We start from the raw sequence: 16,135 nt of genomic DNA on the forward strand, positions 1-16,135 counted from the left end.
AAGTGATCCATGAGACTGACACGCTTTCACTGGGAAGAAATTAGTGGAACTGACTGATTGCCTCACAGGCTTAAATAGTTTTAAAGTCACACTTAATATCTGCCTTGAACTCACAATGCCTCCAAAATCTTTATTCCTAAATCACAAAATAGCTAATTTTGGAACAGTGACACATGCATTTGTGTAAAAAGATCATACTTTCAAAGTAGATATGGCAATATGAGTGACATCTGAGGTCTAATTTAGCTTTTCCACCAGATAAACATTGCTCCTGACAGCTGAAACTATATTTGCAAAACTGGCTCTTCACTCATCGGGAAAATGAGGTGTAAATGTGATCGCCTCTTGGCTGAATGTTTCCACACTTCATTATCATTAACGTGAATCAAAAGTTTTTACATTTTAAAAATGTCCAGCTGTTGTTGGATGACCATTTTAATCATGTCAAGTCCTTGAACACAACAGAGATAACCGCTGAATTTCTGCATGAGAGAAGTATTACATTTGTTGAGCCAATGTTATCTCATTCTATCTTTGCCCTGTCCTTGATCACTGTTCAGCTGTCTCTGAATCACAGTGTGTGTGATATGAAGAGACAGGAAGAGAGAGAGAGAGAGAGAGGAGGTGTGTAACACTTTTTAAACCGTTATCTAGGGGTAGTGATTCAATAAGCAGCTGTAATCTTATTAAAGCCACTTAATCGTATCCATAGCAGTGAAATTCTGAACACTACATAGGAACTGTCCTATCCGTGCCTTTGAAACCACTGCAACACGTTTATCTCAATCAAATACCTTGTTAACAAGCAGGGGAGATAGAGTCCCCTCATAGAAAAGCAAGACAAGTGTTGAGCTCTCATTCATATGTATGTGCTCTTGTGGTGTAATGGACCCCATTATGCTGTAAACAGCTGGAGCGAATGAATGCGGAATATGAGTTGAGTTTATACAAATGGCTCATTTAAATGCAATAATGGACTAAAAGGGATAAATTGTACAAAGCACAGAGGGGCACTGGCCTTAAAGTGCCCATTTTGGAAATTATTTGTTACATGCGAATTAACTGAAAGCTTCAAGGCACTATTTAAAATGATACAAAAGTAATTTGCATTCATAATCGCTTTTGAGGATTAATGACCAGGGACAAAAACAGTGCTTATGCTCCTGCCATGCTCTTTTAACAATAATGATAACACAGGTGTTATCATTACTGTTAAAAGGACTGGTTAAAAAAAATGACTCATTCTGATCCAAACCTCTATGACTTTCTTCTATGAAATAAAAAAGATGTTCATGTCCAGAGATAATATTTGCTTCATTCAATGAAATTCTGTCTAACATCTCCTAATGTGTAATTTACATTTGAAACAGTATAAGCATGAGTAGCCTAAATGATGACTGGATTTTCATGGAGAACTATCACTTTAAGATGAAATTGTTTACTCTGAACAAAGATCACTCTCGTTCTGCTTCACAGAGATAGCTAATGAACTCATTTGAGATGTATATCTAACCTGTGGAAGCGGCGCACATTTTTTCATTTCATTTCACACGGTGACGCGTGCTCGAGCGCGCGCGCTACTGTCACAGGTTCCTCAGATGCCCTGCTGCATCCCATAATAATCAGAATCACAATTAAGATCTGGGTCACGGTGAAATAATAAAGTTTCCACTAAATGTTTGACAATATGCGGTCAAAAATGTAAATTCAGCAACTGTAGCGGCTTATGAAAATGAGCTGAAATAGAAAACAAATCTAGCAAAAGTGAAGAAACAAATCATATACATTTAATTTTCTCCCTCATATTTCTAACTCAACATAATTTCTCTTGTGTTGTCGAAGATTTTTAGCATCTTAGATTCCTCTCTCATGTAGTTTCATTCACTCTCACTGATGGCACAATCGCACGCGCTTTAAAACGGCTTGGGTTTTTGCTACCTTTAGACAAATCCGTGAACAAGCCAGAACCGTCACAGACCTAGACAGTCCGTGTAAGAGGTTGACACGATAAGAAATCAGCAATACTGCACATTTCATGAATGAATAACCTCGGTCAGAGATCAAGATATTTGAACCATATGCCAATAATCAAACATCTGAAGAATTATATGACAGATTAGACCTACCGTTGCTGATGCTGAGCTGTGCGTACCGTACGTCGAGAGCGCGCACACAGACACGCGAGTGCGCGAGAGGGAGTGGGTGTGGCCTATGAGCCTGAATTCACATCACATACATACTACGAATAAGGATGACACTTGAAGAATGAGAAATATGCAACAATGTGATCACATTTCAGCCGATTTAATTCGACCTTGTAAGTCATTTAAAAATAAGATTTGGGGAGAGCCGAGGTAAAGGTGGCCCAATTTGCTAATAAAAGCTATAAAATGGGGGTTGACTTTGAGGAAGCATTTCAAGGCGTTCCACTTTACCAGTATTCACCCTAGTTTTACATCCAATGGACTAAAACATTTTTAAAAATATTTTGCATCAGGAAATACCTTTACCATGACCTTTACCAAGACTGGACAGTTTAGTAGCCATAACAACAATTAGCATCTTTGAGTACTCTCTATAAATACAATTTACTATTATTATTACAAAGATTAACTATTTTTAATTAAATTTACTGCCATTAGTCTAGTGTTGGCTTATTATATTTCGTTTCCTGATAAATTATACCATAATAATAATAATAATAAACTGGAAGCAAAAATGACCACTTAGCATCATATCAACATGATGCAAGTTTTTTTTTTTTTTTTTTTTTTTTGACATTCTATAGTATTGTTTATGTTCAACATGAACATAAGCAATTTTATATTTTTCAGCCTAGGTTCTGTACTTGTCAAGAATGACAAGGATGGGCCATTTAGCATTTTATGTACAGCTGATCCCAGACCAACAGCTGCAGGGCAAGACTGCCAAAATCTGCCCCGTTAACTGCACTCCATCAGCATTCTCTCGCAGACAGTCTGCCTGACTCTGACCACCTCTCTGACAGTGAGCCGGCGTAGAATTGTGGATGCTGTCCAATCTGGAGATTAAAACTAACAGAAAAAAAGGACTAATTTTCATACTGCATTAAAAACAAAAACAAATCATGATTTAGCTAATTCCACTTGAAAAAATGGTTTTAATAGAGGGATTGCGTTTTTAATAGCCGGAGGTGATGAATGCGTCTAGCTGCCACAGAAAGGGTTTGCATTTGTTAAATCAAATTTAAATTGACACTATTACAAGATTATAAATAGACCCTTCCAGACATATCCTAAGCAACTGTTCAAAGCAGCAGTCTGGCTGCCGCACCCTTGCTGCTAGACAGCCCGTGTCCATCTCTTGAATTATCTCAGTTATTTCATCCATTCAATATAGTCCCCTGATAACAGCTTGCTCTTACAAAATGGTGATGCATTAGCACATTATCACAGAGTTAAAGCCTCTTCTGTAGAATTCTGTAGATGGAAAGCTTGATTTATAATGCTTCTGCAAGCACACCAAATGTTTTTTCCAAGGTCAAAATTCTTTACAGACACTATTTAATGCTCTACTAGACCCTAGCAGTAGGGAAATCGTGGTTTTGCTGACTATAACAATACCCCCCATTTTTCCTAAGACCTTTGGTCCAGAATCTGGGCGTGGGCTCAGGTTTCACTGTGGTGCGTGTGGTGCAAGATCCAGCCCTGCAATCAATGCCACCGTCAAGCAGACTGGAGTCGCCTGAGCAGCATGCTGACGTTCAGTGTTCATGTGCAGACTGCAGAGGTATAAAAGAGCAGAATCAATAGCCCATCCTGAATTATTAATGGGCAAACACACCAGACCTATGTAAAAGCCCTCTCTGCTTCGGGTTCATAAGTGAAGAGATTTATACTTTTATACTCTGATGTCTGTCTAAGACAAGATTTGCATTTCCAGTGCTAACGTGAGGTGAGATAATCACAAATCAACACTTCACTTAACAGCTTGAGTTTCAGGGCTGTTTGTGAAATTCAGCTCCATGTAGTTTTACAAGATCAGATTTTGCAGTTTTAGCATATGTCCAATTTTATGATTTTTCTAAATAAAATCCTCTACCTATAGATTGTAGTTTAAGAGAAATTATGGTATAAATAACTTCAACTGTGAACTAATCGCATATCATATAACAAGATAAAATCTTCATGAACAAATGTAAAAGCTATTGAATTAGGGTTCAGTATATGGCGTCTCCTTGTCTTTCAATCAGTGCAGAGTGGGGGTGTAACGGTACACAAAAACTCACGGTTCGGTACGTACAGTACCTCGGTTTTGAAGTCACGGTTCGGTACAGGTTCAGTACAGGTGGGGAGAAAACTAAACATTAAATTGTTTTTTTTTATTAAACAGTAGTTTACTGAACAAATTGTGTCTCTGCCTTTAAATATATTATATTAAATTATAACTAAAGGATATTCTTAAGGATAAAAAAAAGTATGCTATATTAAAGGTTAACAACTGAGCCCAAATTATTAGCCTAAATTCAATCGCTATTTATTTTTATATATATAATAATCAACACTCAAATAACAAATTGTATGAAAACATGTAAGCTGCATTAACTTCAAAATCTAATTATAAAATTATGTTTTACTCCAATTTGTTGTTGAAATAGATTATAATCATTTATATACAGTGGCTGTCATTTTCACAACAGATTGATTTAAACACAGCCTACATTAAATAATCAAGACATCACTAACAGATTAAGTAAAATATAATGAATATATAGGCTAAAACAGAGCATATATTAAGCGAAAGAGTTCATTACTCTTGCAAACTAACAAACTGTAGAGGACACTGGGTGGCTTTTCTGAGGTAAATGCTACGTGACATATTGTTTACAAGCGGTTTTATTGATGTCTTTCCGCTGTTGAAACTGATTGAGCGATTACAAGAGATATGACGTTTCAGTAAGTTGTACTGTACCTTTCAACATACCTTTGAATGTTCATTCATGTTTATTCTGTATTAAAGAGGAAGAGATGATCTTGTTCACTCGTGCTCCACATTGCCAGTTGATGCGCCTATACAGTGATCTGTCACGCCACATCAACGTGTGAACAAGAATTTGAAGGATGATACTTTATTTCTTATCGAAAGTCACAAAACGCAGAGCTTATTGTGATTATTGGTGGTTAATGGTGGTAAGGCCACAATGCTGTATTCGTCATGTATTGCTTATACTTATACCAGTTTGTTTGCCCATATAATCTTTAAAGTATTAGGTTAGCTAGTTTGGCTTGCTGTCCACTGATGAGGGGCTCGACGAAGCAGCTTCAACTCGAGCTCTGATGTACACAGTGAATAAATAGGATATGATTACATAGGGCAAGGTACCTGAGATGAAGGTGGAGTTTGGGGAGGTGGAGGGAACAGCTGAGACTGAATAGAGGTAAGCAGCTGCTTATATACTCTGGCTGTTGATTGGAAGATTAGATGGGATTAGATCCTCCCTAAATTACGTTTAGGAACTTCACTTGTCCGTTGTCATAATTCGCCGGGAAACAAGGGTTCCCAAACAGGAGACCTTAATGTTGCAATTTAATGCATTCGGTACACGAAAGCCCTGTACCGAAACGATTCAGTACGAATATGTGTACCGTTACACCCCTAGTGCAGAGGGAGTTGCAGTTGCATCTCTGATGATAGACTCATCGCTCATTTTTCTCCGCCCTGTCAATTTTCTCTGTTTATTGACTTAATTATCCTCTGAGCATCAATAGAAGCTCATGCAATTAAGTCCCAACTGCATATTTGGAGGCTTTTACAACCTAACGTACTAAACATAAGGGCTATTACAGTGGCGGGCTGTGGTGGGAGTCATTACTGTGCGGCATGTTGCTGAAAAATCTAAATGAATTGAACAATGCCCGAGACAGCTGGGGCCATGGTGACCATTCCAGCCTCCTCCCTGCTGCCTCTAGGGAGGTAAAGGGATCTGTAACGATTGTTCAAGGACCCATCCATCTGTGTCGGTTGTAAAATCCCTGGCTGAAGTTTCAGGAGGCAACCATATGGGAATTCTAGATTACACTTTCATCATAATATTAATTTCAAAGTCAATGCAGTAATTTTAACATTTTTATATATATATAATATACGTAAGAAAATATATTTTAACATAACTATATATATGTGAATTCAGTTTGATTGGGAGACTTTTTTCCATTGAGATGACTGGGGAAAAGTGGCCCACATGAATTCACCCATATCTTTTGTTTAATAACCAACTTTGCACTGTTTTGATTTTTTATTATTATTAAATGCACTGGTCTAAAAAAATGCCTGATCTCTCTTCACTTGTACTGAGTTTGTTCAATCGACATGCTGCCAGTGGTTACTTTCATGTCTCATCTCTTGCACTTTTCCTCTTGAGACAGAGGTCATATGGGAATTCAGCAGCAGTGTTTAGAAGCACAAATCTCAGTCTCCTGCTTAGAACTTGCAAAGATACTAACACTCTCATGACATGAGTCAATGTTAGAAGCCCTGTATTTCTTTGCTATAGAATGTGGAATGGCATAACTCTAATAAAAGAGCAGTATCTATCTATCTATCTATCTATCTATCTATCTATCTATCTATCTATCTATCTATCTATCTATCTATCTATCTATCTATCTATCTATCTATCTATCTATCTATCTATCTATCTATCTCAGTATATGTGGCATATTTTTAATCACACATTTATTAGGATGCATTTTCTTCCTACAAATAAAAGAACAAAGTCAAAACTGCTCTTTTTCATGTGCTTAAAATCTTCCATTAACTAAAAGTCACTCCGTTTTGTGCTCTGACATTTACAAGCAGTCAGCCATAATGACACTGCACTCACATCCTGATCAGTATTCCAAGCACAGCTGCAGGAGTGGCAGACCAGCCGTACTGAGCATGCTCAGTCCTCATCCATCATCTTCCACTGCTGGCTAAAACAATGCAAGCGGTTTTTGTACAGAACAGAGCAGCAGAGTGTCTGACACCTGTCAGAGACCAAGGTGAAGTGGAGGGAGTGGTTCTGTGTGGAGTGCTCCTCTGCTCTCATTACAGAAAGAGTTTATTCACACTTCCTCCTTTCAATATCTATCTCAAATGCACCACAAACAAAACCAGCAAGTCCGTCTGCACATATGATGGCAGGATATGGATTAATACATTTCCCCACTGACACATACTACTGTATAATGAAAAACATTTTCATAATTTTTTAAGAATATGGTCATTATAATAAGTATCTGTGGAATAATGGAATGTATAGAAGAAATGAAACCCTTGAAACACTGTGTGGGTGGTGAAAGAGTCAATTAAGTGCACACTGTGCAACAGTGTGCCAAGCATTTTTTTTTTCATATTTTTCTTGTCATATGGACAGGCATGTGTTTTTATGGTTTGTGAGATAACTGGATGTAATATTCAATTTTTAACCTAATAATCAATAGGGGAATTCATTATTGATAAAAGTTAGTTTCGTGACCAAGCATCGAATGATACTAAACAACACTAGCAGAACATTCCTCAGCTTACAAAGACAACAACATTGCTGTCAAAAAGGCAGACCGCATGGAGAAAACAAAGACATTCTTATTTTCAAGATTCTCTGAGCTGAAAAAGCAGCAGCTTTTGTCTGCAAGCCAGAATTAGAAGTAATAGTTGTAGACAGAAAGAGTTCACCGTGGGGTCAGTCCACGTCTGGACTAGGTCAAACTCTGTTATTGAATGGATGCAGCGATTCTATCTATTTCACTGAATTACAAATGAACAAGCCAAATTTACAACCTACTAGAAATTACCTTCAGTTTACCATCAATGTATACCCAATTAAAAGCTTTCAAAAGAAAACATTCCTCTGTTGTACTTCAGTATGGTTTCTGTCAGAAGTTAGCAAATTGCTTCAAATATGCTTCGTTTCATTTTTTGTTCAGATTCCTCAGGAATCAGTCTTCAGGTAGGAAAATAAATGACCCACTCAACGATGTGGAAAAAATGACCTGATTTGTTCAGCCTGTCAGCCTGTTATTGCTAAAAGTATTTGTGAACTGAAATAAAGCTCAAATAGAATTTTTTATATATATATAAACAAACACAAAGCTAATTCAAAGTATTAATACATTTTATAGAAATAATACAAAAATGACACTGCTGATTCCTGTTCTGCATGTGTGGGAGCTTTCTCAGTGTGCTCAGAAATATTATAACACTCAGTCTCAGCTCATTCCCCTGTAACGACCAAGTTCAAACAGCATTTGGACCCACTAAGTTTCCTTGGTCCCAAATACTGTTTGAACTGGTCTTTTGAGGTTGACGGACCATAGAGATCAGTGGATTGGCACTTTGCTGGCTCTCTACAAAGTCTGCCCTAGAAAGTGAGAAAAAGCCTTCCTGGATTCAAAGCATTTTTGTCTCTCAGTAATGGTGGAGCATTATATCACTTTATCTGTCCTGCCCTTATTCAGACTGCTAATTGCATCTTTCACTTGAGTGCACACAGCAGAATAGCATTTGCCCTTGCAAGGCTTGGGGAAATAATTAAAAAAAAGGTTGTCTTAATGATAACTTAATAGTAGGCCACTGTTCATTACTTTTTTACATATCAGCAGTGTTATCACAGAGAGGTTAATATTTTGAAATAGTTCTTATATTTATATTTCACATTTTAATGAAAATTTTAGTAATTTTGCCATTTTTATTATTTTTTTCTTTCTTTTATCCTTTCTTTCTTGCTTTTATATGTCTATGCCTTGTCTGTGAAACCAGGTGCAAGTTATTTAGTACAGCATTTGTTTTATGGTTTTAGTTAGTCCCCCTGTGGTGAAAATCAAGTTTTAATGTTGTTTATATGTCTATCTGGTGTTTTTAACAAGATTTAAGACAAACCATGTGCAAATTCATAAGTCAGCACCATTGCTGAGTATTTTCTCCTTAAAGGGATAGTTCACCCAAAAATGAAAATTTGATGTTTATCTGCTTACCCCCAGTGCATCCAAGATGTAGGTGACTTTTTTCTTCAGTCGAACGCAAATTATGATTTTTAACTGCAACCGCTGCCGTCTGTCAGTCAAATAATAGCAGTAGATGGGAACTTCATCTATAAGAGTAAATAAAGCTTGCTTAGACAAATCCAAATTAAAACCTGCGGCTCGTGACGACACATTAATGTCCTAAGACACGAAACGATCGGTTTGTGCGAGAAACCGAACATTATTTATATAATTTTTACCTCTAATACACCACTATGTCCAACTTCGTTCAGCTTCCTGTTAGTGAGGTCAAAAAACGCGTTCTGAAGACGGAAGTGATCTCACGCCCATATACTTCAATGAGCGCGAGACATCACTTCCGTTGTCAGAGTGTGATCAGACCTCACTAGCCGGAAGCTGAACGAACTTGGACATAGTGGTGTATTAGAGGTAAAAAATTATATAAATACTGTTCGGTTTCTCGCACAAACCGATCATTTCGTGTCTTAGGACATTAATGTGCCGTCACGAGCCGCAGGGTTTAATTTGGACTTGTCTATGGAAGTTTTTTTCGACTCTTATTGTTCAAGTTCCCAATCACTGCTATTATTTGACTGACAGACGGCAGCGGTTGCAGTTAAAAATCATAATTTGCGTTCGACTGAAGAAAAAAAGTCATCTACATCTTGGATGCCCTGGGGGTAAGCAGATAAACATCAAATTTTCATTTTTGGGTGAACTATCCCTTTAAAACTGCAGTGAAAAAAAGACCCGAGGTCTGAAATTGCTGGTGTTTCTGACGTCACAAACTACCTTGTAACCAATAACGTCAACATGCCGGCAGGCTTTAGCATATCATTAACAGCGAGAAGGTTATCCCGGTATATTTTTCTGCTGATATGAAAATCGTGTAGATTTAGCAATATGGTGGGTTGATGATGTATATTACAATATTATGATGATGTATGCCTTTCTCCACTGACATTCTGAGTTTAAAAGCGTTTGTAAGGATACTGATTGTTAGAAGGCAGCTGTCTCTGCGATGAAGAACAGGAACATGGTTTGTACAATTAGCAACACATTATTAGCTGTTTGATAACATAGTCAAGCAAAAGGCTAATCATATTAATTACCGTTATGTGCCCAACGTTGTAGAAAGCAATACCATTGTGCAGCATTTACCTCAGTAAAGTTGACCAAGTTAGCATGTGCAAGTGAGTGGAGGCAGGGCTAATTAGCATATTCATACATACATGTATATTAAATGAGGCAAGGGTGTAGAGTTATATTCAAGTTATTTTAAGGCATGCAGTAATTTTTGTTTTTTATAGGAAAAAAAGTTTAAATATGTCATTTTGGGTATCAAAGATGAGTTTTATGGGACACAATTATTGACTACAAAGGGACTTTAACTATAATAGTACTCTTTCCCCTGGTTTCACATACAAGGCTTAAGCCTTGTCCCAGACTAAAATGCATGTTTGAGCTATTTTAGGGGGATAGTTCACCAAAAAATGAAATTTTTTGTCATCATTTATTCACCCTCAAGTTGATCTAAACTTGTATGAGAAGATATTTTAAAGAATGTTGGTAATCAAACAGTTGACGTTAGCCATTGACTTTGATAGTGCTTTCATCAACTGTTTTTTTTTTTTTTTTACCAACTTAAAATATCTTCTTTTGTGTTCAACAGAAGAAAGAAACTAATACAGATTTGGAGATTTGGAACAACATGAGGGTGAGTAAATATATATATATATATATATATATATATATATATATATATATATATATATGATGTCCTTACATGCAGGTGGATAAAAGACAGCTCACAAAACCCAGATTCGCGTGCATTTAAACCTTAAATCATGGTGCTGAAATGGTTAAAGCATCCCACCAGCAAGCACTCTGATCTACACCCATAAGCCCATTATAGACTCCACTATACACTGATAGGGCTTCGCATGGACTGCTTCTCTACTGAATAGAAAGAGGAGAAGGAAATCATTTTAAAGATATATTATATAAGATATCTATCAATACAAGAATAATAGAGGAGGGACTGATGATTAATTCATTCTGCGATAGATGGGGAGTCAGCAGTCACATATGAGGAACCATATGGTTGGAGGCAGGCTAACAGAGGATTTAGATTGCAGCCGTGACATACGTCATCACAGAACGGAGAGATTAATAAAGACAAGTTAAATAAGTGACAAAGCAAAGAGTGATAAGAGTGACCATGCAGTGCGTGCAAGTATGTGTGTGGGTGCTGGTATGCCAGACCGCAGAGGAAGTAAATTTTGATTTAATGCTTTATCCTCTATAGCTTCATATCTGCTGATGGTTGCAGTGTGCAGCATAGCATGATGTTATCAGCTGTGCTGCTCAGAAATGCCAACACTTTAGATACAGACAGCAAATTACAAATGTTAGGTAAATAATGTTTATGTTTTTTCGAGTTAACCACATATTAAAAAATTTTATTTTTATAACCCAAGTTCAAACTTTATTAGCCATGATTTATTCTTTTTCAAACTTAAACCCCAGGTTTACAGACAAGGCTTAAGCTAATCCCAGACTAAAATGCATGTTTGAGCTGTTTTAACTGAAAGCAACTTGGACTGACAAAATGCACACCAGTAATGTTCTTTTCTAAGGCATGTTTATAAAAGCTACTTTCATGTCCTAATTGAACTAAGGCCTACTCCTTCCTTAATCTAAGCCCTGTCTGTGAAACCAGGCCACAGTATAACAGGGCTTGTAATAAAACTGAAAAATTGAACATATATTTACAGTAAAACTATCAAGTTGTCCTGTAGTTCTGGGAGTGTCTCTATTCCACATGCGTTTCAGAGATTTTAGTTTGTGTGTTGCTTAGGAACATGCACACCTTGATGCTTTTATTTCTCATGGAACAACATTCAATGGCTTTGCTTAATTATGAATTATGAACATCCCTAAAACACAAGAACAGATAACATGGGCAAAAAACATCCACTCCAAAATGCATGTACCCTGAACAATTTACAACATGTCAATAGCCTACTGCAAACAGAGCAACACTGACTGGAGAAGTAGAATATTTATGAGGGAATTAAACAAGGTGCAATAAACAAATGTGTCCATCCAATAATCCAATGTGCATTTACAGAATGCAGCTATTTCATTGGCTGTGAGAGCTCAGGTGGGTTTGGCAGGGTCTTACATCAATGCAATCTAATACTCCCTTTGATTTCACATAACTGTTGTTTCACTCTCAGCTTCTCATAATCTATTAGCTGTCAAATGGCAGGAAGCTTCCTGCTTTCAAAAAAATACTGTAATTCTGGCAGAGTGAACAGAATCTGAATCTCACAACATCAAAGGTTTCTTAAACATGTAAGTATTCAGTTTTGTATGATTTATAAAAACTAAAAAGCTAAAAAAGCTAAAAAATAAATAAATAAAAACATGGCTATCAGACATCATGTAATATGTTGTTTGTTAAAATAGTAAAATTAATCATTATAACTAAAAAAAAAAAATTCTCAAAAGCTCATACATCATCTTTCTGAAACTTTAATAACTGACCTTTGACCTCTGATGAGAACTGGGCAGAGTGTCTTGCTTCAAAGAGCTTCAGTTCCTTGTTCAAGTCACAAATGGTCAAATCAATATCCCATGACAGAATCCCTGTTAGATGCACATTTATTAAATCAACAAATAAACAATGCTAAAATGTCTCAAGATCAACAATATCCTCAATGTACAGAGATTTAAAATGTATCACTCATACAATTTCTAAAATATATACATAATGATATCATCAGCAGGAAAGTATTATCTTAATGCATACACATACATGTCTTTGTACATTGTAAAACATGCAGTGAAATTTACAGTAAAAAACGGCAGCTGTGGTTGCCAGAAATTTACCGTAAAAAAATATAGTAACGTTTTAGGTTATACAGATTTGCCTTAAATTTACAATAAAAATATTATATAATATAATGTTATTATACCAATATAATGTTACACTAATCACTGAAGTACTAATGTCTGTTTTGTACCTTTGTAATACACTGACAACCACCAAAAAACAGGTGATGATGAGAGAGTCACATGATGAATCAAAGATCAAAAGCAGCTTTTCCATGAACTGAGAAAGTAAACACTAACACAAAGAAGGCGCACACAGTGTCATGCACACAAACACAATCATGGTAACACACACATAAACATTAATTTAACAACATTAGATGTAACATAAAACCCTAATGTACATTACAGATAAGAAAAAAGTTATTTCAACGAAAATGCATCAAATGTGAAGTGTCGAGCAGGGAATTCTAGGAATGTCAATTTACGGTTTTTCACTGTAAATTATACAATGACTTGTTCTTTTTCGCTTGTCAAAAAAACTGTCATTTTATCATTTTTTTATTCTAAAATGACATTAAATATAAGGTTAGAGATATGACGGTTTTCATCACCATATATGGTAAGGAAATTTACAGTTAACCAATTAACAGTCACAATCATTTTTCACGTTGGATGCTCAGTTGTTAACAGCTTCATGCGGTGCTGCACTGAATAAAGTGTATGTGGTCCATGTGTGACTACTGAACTCTTCATGCTGACCCATAGGAAACCTAAAGGCTGGCGACTCACCCTTTTTAATGTGCTCTTTCACTGAATCAAGCTGGCGATCTGTTGAAATTTCTCCGATCACAATGAGAATATAGTATCGCGTCTGGCAGAAAGGAGGACCGACACACCGCTGCTGTCCAAGGTGCTGAATAATCTCTCTCTTCTCCTGAGGACCTATCGCAGCATCTCCAAGCGGCATTTCCATAGTAACCGAATCTAGAGCTGAGGGAGTTCTCGCATTTCCATGACAACTACAGCCATCAACCCACTCAGAGGGGCGGGATTAGAGGAGGAGCCGAGAGACTGGCTCGGGAATCACGTCCTTCTATTGGTTACCGGCTGCCAACAGATGCTTACATTTCACCATGACAACTTTGCTCTCCTATCAATAATGTATTCTGAGACACCTGGGGGAAATAGTTGTTTACGCTTCATCTGCAATTGACTTTCATTTATGCCAAGAAAAGCGGATTTAATCCAGAATAAATTGATGTTCAAACACTGATGATCGAGGTTCTTACTGAAAGACAAGCACAGTCAAGATTTTATCTGATTATAATCATATATCTGTGACCAATAATCAAGATTTGTTCATCTGATTTGTGTCAGGAGAAAATCAGAAATTATGCTCTTCAGTGTTTTTTTGAATAATTTAAAGTCTTTAGTCAAACTGTTTAGTATTCAAAAAAATGTGAGGATTAATCTTAAAGGGTGAAAATTCTGGTTATGAAATCAAATGAAAATGATGTGTTTGTATTCAGCAGAAGAAAGAAATTCATACAGGTTTGGAACATCTTGAGGGTGAATACATATTTTTGGATGAACTATCCCTTTAAGATTTGAGTTTTGTAATTCACATACACATGTTATATGATCCAAAGATTATTTCCTATCAAGCATGAATAATGAATGACACATGAGAGTGACCGTACAACGTTTATCCATTGCAGATGAAATATAATCTTCTCACAGGGTTTAGTCATGGTTTGGGTGAGTATGGCTTTTTACTGGCTGATATCTGATGTATATCATTTCCACAGTGTCTCTGGACATGAGTCAGCATTTTTAAGAGGTTTACTGCAAAGTGCTTTAATGCGGGTGCTGGAACATGAGGAGAAGGATTGTATACTGCCCTCTGCTGTTTATTTCAATGCACAAACATTACTTTGCGCTCACTGGTTTTACGGGATCCACTCTGTAAGAAAAATAAAAACAAACACGTTCAAACTGTTTAAATACACAAACACGCAAGAGAACATAAGCAATTTCCCAGTAGGCTAATTGCGAGAGTGAACCAGCAAAAAATGGAAATATGTTATCAAATGAGATTAGAAATTTACTTTGTCCAAAATATTAATATTAAGTCTAATGAATAGCCTACACACATATGTGTATATGTTCAAATATACACAGACAAACGTACTTAATAATGTGTACTGATATTGGGCATTACATTAATAGGCTATTGATTGATGTTGCACTACAAATAAGGATATACAAACATTAATTTCTTTTTAAAAGTTACAACTTCTCTCTCTCTCTCTCTCTCTCTCTCTTTAACCAATGTTTGTATTATTATTTCTAAAAGGTTCAAAAATCTCTTCAGCTTACTATAATCTTGATATTTTGGACAAAGTAAATTTCTGATCTCATTTCACTCTAAAAAAATAACTAAAAAACTGAAACAAATTTACAAAGTAAAATACCGTTTTCCATTGAAAAGTAGTAGCCTAGTATACAATAGCCTAAGTAGTAGCCTAATATACAATAAAAACAGTGCATTCTGGGTAATATTAGTCGTTTCTTGAAATCGAAAATTAGCCTAATATTACCCAGAATGCATTGTAATATACAGAATACGTTGTATATAGCCTACAAAGTAATATACTGTAAAAACAGTGCATTCTAGGTAATATTTGTCGTTGTCGACTGTCGAGTTATTTCTTGAAAACGACAAATATTATTTGGAAAAATTGCTTAGTGGCTCCCTAATAGCTTAGTGTAAAAATTTCTTGTTATTTTTGAAAAATGTATTCTTATCACATTTATACAGGCTACTGATCATTTTTATGGAGTGCTCTTGATATTTCCTATCGATTGAGATATTGAGATATATCTCACTTTTTTACTGAAGAATTATAGTGACCAGATTTATCAACTTCTTCATCTTTGCTCCTCACTGGAGGTCCTAATGTGTGTCCACTTTTACACATAGCCTATTTCTTCACAGATACGCCTGTTTGCATTGACTATTGACCCTTATTGTCATATTTTGATGATCAGTGCATTTGTTCTACAGGTTAAACTAAACTGAGCATGATTTGTGTATTCTCATCTACATGGAAGTTGCCAGTAATGTGACATGTGTGTGCCGTATCTTTGTTTTTAAGTGTCTGCTAAAAACAAATTCATTTCCCCCGTATCCTTTCTTAACATTTACTGTTTTACAAGTAAAAAAAAAAAGTTTTATTCATAAAATGTAATAGTAGCCTACCATTGTTAGCGTTTCATTTTTGATAACC

The 16,135-nt window shown here is 36.2% G+C and overlaps 1 protein-coding gene across 4 annotated transcripts in view; it reads right to left on the reverse strand.

Moving 5' to 3' along the window:
• map1aa (microtubule-associated protein 1Aa) overlaps positions 1-16,135 on the reverse strand; it is a 29,592-nt gene that overhangs the window by 13,221 nt on the left and 236 nt on the right. For 3 of the 4 annotated variants that reach the window (XM_048185084.1, XM_048185086.1, XM_048185085.1), the window contains 2 exons: positions 13,635-14,808; positions 12,555-12,656 (listed from right to left, as the gene is read on the reverse strand). In XM_048185084.1, the coding sequence (XP_048041041.1) occupies positions 12,555-12,656; positions 13,635-13,818 (286 nt within the window). In that variant the 5' untranslated portion in view covers positions 13,819-14,808. Of the gene's footprint in view, positions 1-2,126; positions 2,169-12,554; positions 12,657-13,634; positions 14,809-16,135 lie in introns of those variants that run through there. The other variant, XM_048185087.1, reaches the window with a different exon arrangement.

The sequence above is a fragment of the Megalobrama amblycephala genome, linkage group LG3, assembly GCF_018812025.1.
Source record: "Megalobrama amblycephala isolate DHTTF-2021 linkage group LG3, ASM1881202v1, whole genome shotgun sequence".
Classification (NCBI taxonomy): domain Eukaryota; kingdom Metazoa; phylum Chordata; class Actinopteri; order Cypriniformes; family Xenocyprididae; genus Megalobrama; species Megalobrama amblycephala.